The sequence below is a fragment of the Tupaia chinensis genome, unplaced genomic scaffold, assembly GCF_000334495.1.
Source record: "Tupaia chinensis unplaced genomic scaffold, TupChi_1.0 Scaffold000634_1, whole genome shotgun sequence".
NCBI lineage: Eukaryota > Metazoa > Chordata > Mammalia > Scandentia > Tupaiidae > Tupaia > Tupaia belangeri.
The window spans coordinates 5,707,282-5,714,720 of NW_006160154.1; the positions used below are offsets into that span (position 1 = coordinate 5,707,282).

At 39.8% G+C, this 7,439-nt stretch overlaps 1 protein-coding gene across 1 annotated transcript in view; it reads right to left on the bottom strand.

Annotated features, from left to right (window-relative positions):
- LOC102498413 (phospholipid-transporting ATPase IB-like) overlaps window positions 1-7,439 on the bottom strand; it is a 211,413-nt gene that overhangs the window by 194,600 nt on the left and 9,374 nt on the right. Inside the window, 1 exon segment of the mRNA XM_014592016.2 lies at window positions 6,269-6,413. Within this exon segment, the coding sequence (XP_014447502.1) occupies window positions 6,269-6,336 (68 nt within the window). The 5' untranslated portion in view covers window positions 6,337-6,413.

Consider the following 7,439-nt stretch of genomic DNA (forward strand, 5'->3'; position numbering starts at 1 on the left):
AAATTTATTTTTCAAAAAGTGTAGATTTGGGAACCAGTTAGCGTAATGGCTATGTCGCTGGACTCCCACGTAGTCGACCGCGGTTCGCGTCCTGGACCCGGTGGCTTAAAACTCACGCCGGGCGCGTGTGCGTGCGTGCCCAAGAGCCCGAGAGGAGAATGGAGGAGAAGGGATTGCGGCGTGACCATCCCCCTTTGGGGGGTGATTTCTCGCTTTCTGTCTCTATGTCTCTCTCTGTCTGTCTGGCGAGCGCACGCGCCCTATAGCGAAAATCTCTTCAAAAAAAAAAAAAATTGTAGAGGTTGGAATTCTAAGATCAGGGTGTCAACAAGGTTGATTCCTTGGCATACAGATGACCAGCTTCTTGCTTATGCACATAAGTCAATCTTAAACTCTTCACTGTGCCCTGCTTTGCCTTGCTCATGGAAACCCCAACAAAGGCTGTGGCCTAAGCTCTCCTCTTACTCCTGTGTTCAGCCTCCTGACCAAAACGTGGCACATCCCCTGTGACCCTGCATAGAATGTGTTGACCTTCTCTCTCAGACCTGTGAGTACAATAAACTCTATTTTCTTGGGGTTTTTCTAATTTATTTTTTCAGAGAGAGATTTTTGCTATAGGGTGTGTGTGCTCGCCAGAGAGACAGAGACAGAAGGTGAGAAAACACTTCCTAAGGGGATGGCCACACCGCAATCCTTTCTCCTTTTTTCTCCTCTCTGGATCTTGAGCATGCATGCACATGCACCTGGCATGAGTTTTAAGCCGCTGGATCCCAGATTCCAACCGTGGTCGACTACATGGGAGTCCAGCGATATAACCATTTTGCTATCTGCTGGTCCCAATAAACTCTGTTTTATGTGCCTCCTTTTGTGAATGTTCCTAGCTGACACCTCATGCAAGAACATAGAACAAAGTATCAGGGCAGAACTACAGTCAAATAAAACAAAAATGTCCCACCTGCAGTAGCACACTCTGGATACTGCTTAAGAATCTGTTACTTGTGACCAGAGAGTCTGGGTACTAATGCAGAAAGAAAGTGGATTTTGAGACCAAAGAAGCTTGGGTTTTACTCTGGCCTTGCTACTTAATGACCAGATGGCCAAATGCAAATTACATACTCTTGTCCTGCCTCTTTTAACACACTATATGATGGGTCGTTAATGTCCTTTATATTGTGGGTATGGAAAAGAAAAGAGATAGAGTAGTTGCCACCAAAATGGGATACCACAAATAATTTATTCCTGCTTGGCAGGCTAAGGCCAGATGGGCGGCCTCCATTTGGTTCCTGGCCCACCCTAAAAGCTAGAAGCCAAGGCAGGAGGATTGCAATACAGTGAGACCTTGTCTAAAACACTATGCACATACACAGCATGGCAGTTCATTTTTCACACCTGACTACAACATTTATAACACCCGCATGGCACACGTATTTAAACAAAAGAGGTATTTATTGTTCAGTTAATTCAAAAATAAAGATGGAAAGACTAAATAATAAACCCCCATCCTTATCCCCTGATTCAACAATGATCAACTTTGTCTTGTCCATGTCCACCACTTCTACTTTACCACATATTATCGTGAAAAAGATCCCATGCATCATATAATTTCAACACCCGCATGGCACACGTATTTAAACAAAAGAGGTATTTATTGTTCAGTTAATTCAAAAATAAAGATGGAAAGACTAAATAATAAACCCCCATCCTTATCCCCTGATTCAACAATGATCAACTTTGTCTTGTCCATGTCCACCACTTCTACTTTACCACATATTATCGTGAAAAAGATCCCATGCATCATATAATTTCATGTATAAATATGTCAAAGAAAATTACATAGATTACCTAGTAACTAGCTTTTCATATATATGAAAGAAAATACTGGTAAATTCCTTAAGTAAATGTCAAAAAGAAGGGGAACAAAACTAATATCCGGAGACCTAATTCACATCACTAACTCTGGAATCTCAGTTGGATTTTTTCACTTCTCAACACCTCTGTTTCATTTTTTCTCCTCTATAATAATATAATAATCAAAGAGCCCTCCTGAATCTAAATTTCTCTGATTATATATATTTTTTGAAAAAATTTTTGCTATAGGGAGCATGTGCTTGCCAGAAAGACAGAAGAGACAGAATGGGAGAATCACCTCCCAGGGGGGATGGTCACATTGAAATCCCTTCTCCTCCATTCTCTCCTTGGGATTTTGGGCATGCACATACATGCACTCGACGTGAGTTTTAAGCTGCCAAGCCTGAGACTCGAACCTCAATCAACTACATGGGATTACAGTGACATAACCATTACACAATATCTAGTTCATCTCATTATATTTTTAAAATATTGTTATATTTAAAAATATACGGATATCTGTAACCAGAAAGGCTGGAGGTACTCATGTGGAAAGAAAACTGATTTTGAGGGATCAGTAGATGATGTAGCAGTTACATTACTGGTTACGTCTCTGGACTCCTACATGGTTGACAGTGGTTCAAGTCTCACCATGCACATATGCTTGCAGGCCCAAGATCCAGGGAGAAGAATGGAGGAGAAAGGACTAGGGTATGGATATTCCCCTGGAAAGTGATTTATCACTTTCCCTCCCACTGTCTCTGTCTCTGTCTCTCTCTCTCTCTAAACCCCCAAAGGAAAAAAACCTCAAAAAAAAAAAAAAAAAAAAGAAAGAAAAGAAAAGAAGCTTGAATTTTATTTGGGTCATTTGATGGCCAGGAGGCCAAAGGCAAATTATGTGCTTTTTTTCTGCTTCTTATTTTTTTCTTTTTAAGAATTATTCATTTGGAGAAGATCCCTCATGGCTCCTGTGAAATAGCCATTTCAGGGTACAAGAGAAATGGAGATTTTCTACTGATAATTCAGCCCCAACAAACAAGCTAGTGTGATGGATCTAAGAGCACTGTAGCTAAACATCCAAATACTATTAGGGTTAACATATTCTTCAATATCTACTGAATCTGCTGCACCTGCGATCACAACAGAACAACAGAGAGATTCCAGATCACCTCTTTCTGCTTGCTCCTGAACGTTCAGATTGAACTTCAAGAATTAGGAAGAGGGAACCAGCAGTTAGAGTAATGGCTATGTCGCTGGACTCCCACATAGTCGACCGCGGTTCGCGTCCTGGACCCGGTGGCTTAAAACTCACGCCGGGCATGTGTGCGTGCATGCCCAAGATCCCAGGAGGAGAAGGGATAGTGGCGTGACCATCCCCCCTGGAGGGTGATTTCTCACTTTATGTCTGTCTGTCTGGTGAGCGCACGCGCCCTATAGCAAAAACCTAAAAAAAAAAAAAAGAAAGAAAGAAAGAAAGAAAGAACCACAGGACCCCAAGAAATGTGGGAAAGCAAGAAAATACCTCTCCTCCAAGGAAAAAGAATAATTCCTCTTCATCCACAAGCAGTTCAATGGAAATCATGGAAATGTCTGAATGTCTGATAAAGAATTTAGAACATTGATAAGGGCAAAGCTAACAGAGATGGAAGAGAAAAGAGACAATGAACTGCTGAAGAGAAAGGAGAAAGAAGTTGATGAGTTCCAGGAGGTGAGAAAATTCATATAAGATCTAAAAGAGGAATTGCACACTTTAAAAAAGAATCAAACAGAACTGTTAGAGATGAAGACTATAATATAGGAAGTCAAAATCTCCCTTGAAAGTATTAAAAGCAGACTAGATCATACAGAAAATAGAGTCTCAGACATAGAAGAGAAAATTGCTGGTCTAGAAAAATCCACCACGAAGACTGAGAAAATTGCCCCAAATATGAGAATAATACACAAGAAGTACTAGATACCATCAAATGTCCAAACATTTGGATAATTGGCATTCCAGAAGGTGAAGAGACTCACAAGGGCATTGATAATCTATTCCATGAAATCCTACAAGAAAACTTTCCAAACCTAGAGAGGCACTCAAAGATCCAGTACCAAGAAATACAAAGGACCCCAAATAGAATCAACTCAAGAAGATCTTCTCCAAGACATGTTATAGCTAGATTGACCAAAGACACAGACAAAGACAAGATACTAATATTGACAAGAGAAAAACATCAAGTTACCTACAAAGGATATCCCATCAGGCTAACAGCAGACCTCTCATCGGAAACAATGCAAGCAAGGAAAGAATGGGAAAATATATTCAAAGTGTTAAGGGAAAAGCAATTTCAGTCAAGAATACTGTACCCGGCAAGACTATCTTTCATGTGTGAAGAAAAGACAAGAACATTCTCAGATAAACAAAACCTGAAAGAATTTACCAGCACCAGACCAGATCTCCAAAAATTCTCAAGGGAGTGCTATCTCAGGAAAATTAAATACAGACACACAGAAATAAGGGTTCAAAATCTAAGAAAATGGTCAACTTAATCATAGGGACAAGTCTGAAGTTGAATATTATATCCCAGATTTTAACTGGGAAAATCAAATGACAACAGAAGATAAAGTACATGAGACTGAATTGGTGAAGTATAATTTTATGACTTTTGACTAAAACATTGCTGATTTTCTTGTAGACTTTGTTGTCTAATGGTAAGGATTTGTGTCATGTCTTGAGATATGGATAGGTTCATGTACCTACCATTTGAACAGAATCCTAATCTGTTTCCTGGCTTTCAGTTTTAAGCAAAGTTCCTTAGCATTTCTTTTATTTAAGTTAAAACTGTTTTTCTTGAAATTACCAAGTGAACTTGCTATTGAAAGTAGTTAGATTTAAGAAACTGTGTGATCAATACTATGTAGGGGGGGGGAAGAAATGGAAGACAACTGTAGACACCAGAGATAGTGTGAGAAGAGAGTGGGAAAGGACAGAGAGTCAGAAATAGGGGTAAAAAAAAAATACTAGAAACTAGAAATGGAAAATTTTTGATAATAACATGTATGATTAAGCCGCTATGTAGTATATGCTGGATGGGAAATCACATTTTGCATGCTGTGACGATATATAGGGAATGAATGTAAATTAAGTTAAAAAAAAAAAAGCTCAGAAAAAATTTTTGATAATAACATGTATGATTAAGCCGCTATGTAGTATATGCTGGATGGGAAATCACATTTTGCATGCTGTGACAATATATAGGGAATGAATGTAAATTAAGTTAAAAAAAAAAAAGGTTCAGAAAAAAAAACTAAGACTTTTTCTTAAAATTAAAAAAATGCATTAAAAATACCTATTTGATGACTGCAGTAAGATATATAGCCCCAGCTAGGTGCTACTTTATAGGATGTTCATTCTACTCACTGAGGCTTATGCCTAAAATTGGACTTGTGTTCATGGTAATGTATATATCAGCTGTGCTTGCTATGAAAATATTTAGGTTAATTAAGATCTTTAGTGATAAAATAAAATGTGTGGGGGGGGGAGTATAGAAAGCAAGCATAGATACCAGAGACAGTGTGGGACGGGGGGGAGGTTGTACTCTAAATGGAAAAATCTCATTTTGTATGCTGTAATGATGTACAGTGAATGAATGTAAATAAATAAATTTAAATTTAAAAAATAAAAAAACAAATCCTATCCTCAGCAGTGAAGATGAGAATTAAAAGTTCTACAAGGTCAGAGAAAATTACTGTAGCCTGGAGCTTAGGCTACATGAATTTATCCATCAACATGTTGTTTTGGGAGTGAGGACCACATCTTTCTTCCTCTCCTATTTTTTCTTTTTAATTTTTTTTTTTATTTAAGAGAGATTTTTGCTATATGGTGCGTGCTCTCGCCAGAGAGACAAAGAAAGAGAGAGAGACAGAAAGTGAGAAATCATCCCCCGATGGGATGGCCACCCCCACACATGCACCAGGCATGAGTTTTAAGCTGTCTGGGTCTGGGACTCGAACGTGGGAGTCCAGTGATGTAACTATTATGCCACCTGCTGATCCCCCTTCCTCTTCTCTTGGCTATATATAAAGTAACACCTCTCCTTATCCATGGTTCCAAAATCCAAAGTAGATCCCAAAGCACAGATGGTAGTAAACCCTATACATATTTTGTTTTTTCTATCTAATAACTTAGACTGCTACAGAGTAACTTACAAGTAGGAGGGTAGTGTACACGATGTGGATGATACACATCCAGGGCAGGACAGAACAACACGGTGTAAGATTTCATCACGCTACTCAGAATGGCATGTAAGTTAAAACGTAAATTTATTTATTTCTGGAATTTTTCACTTAATATTTTGAACCACAGTTGACCACAGGTAACTGAAAGTATCAAAAGTAAAACTATGGCTAAGAAGTGACTACTATACATTTTTTGTCTCACCTGATGTAGTTTTTGCAGAAAAAATTCTTAAGGGGGTCATTGAGGTAAATGGTGCGAACTTTTGACATATCTAAAGCTTGCAGAGATTGTTTTTATCTGATTCTTTCCTCCACCTTCTGACCACCCAAGGAGAAACGAGTAGATCCTGCAGCAAGAAGGCAAAAGAACATTACAAAGAAACGCAAAGGAGGGAAGACACAGGTACCTTGGCCTATTAGAGGCTTAGTGCAGGCTGCTCTCAGCCCCTAAAGCCTCTTCTGCCTCAGGGGTCTGTCACCCTGGCCAGAAGAGGAGGCTGGCTACTTAGGAGGACCGACTCAGGCTCTCAGTGGCCCCAAGGCTTAACTCAGGGAAGGGACTGAGGACCACAAGGTGAGATAGGGTTCAATAGTTGGACTCAGACAGACAATGGGAGGGGACATAGGAAAGGTAAAAGGAAAAGAAGGGGAAAAAACGAAGTGGAGGTGGATGGGAGGTTCCACCTGTGAGTGTCTTGGCTCAAGAGCAGCTGCTCTCTGACCAGAGAAGAGCCTCCTGACCAATGAAACATTAATGTTCTCCTCAGTCTGACAAATTTTGGACATATTTCTCCCTGACTTCAGATACCCTGGCCTCCTTTTATATTCTCCCTAAGTAAAACATTTACTTTAGAAAATGTGACATTATAAATTCTCTCTCTGACCCCTATCAAATGTGTATAAATGTCCCTAAAAGCCTTGGCAGTCTTAAGATCAAGGAAATGTCTTTCTCAAGGATCTAGGGCATTGCTTTGAAATGCTGCCAGAAAGGAAAATGTGTTTTTATCTCTCAGTCTCGGAGAGGTAAGAGTCTAACTTCAGTGGCTCCGATTTGTAAAACCATCTTCTGTCATAAAGAGAAAGTTCACTTTTTCTTTAGGTAAAACCAATTAGCAAACATGGTTGGCCTACAACTCTTCTCCCATCCCCATTCATGTTTTAAGGATTGTCCATGCAGGGCCAGGAGATAGTGTAATGGTTACATCACTGGACTCCAATGTAGTCAACCACAGTTTGAGTCCCAGACCCAGTGGCTTAAACTCACACTGGTTACATGTGCGTGTGTGCCCAAGATCCCGTAGAGGAGAAAGGAGGAGAAGGGATTGCAGCATGTCCATCCCCCCTCCCCGGGGGGGGGGGTATTTCTTGTTTTG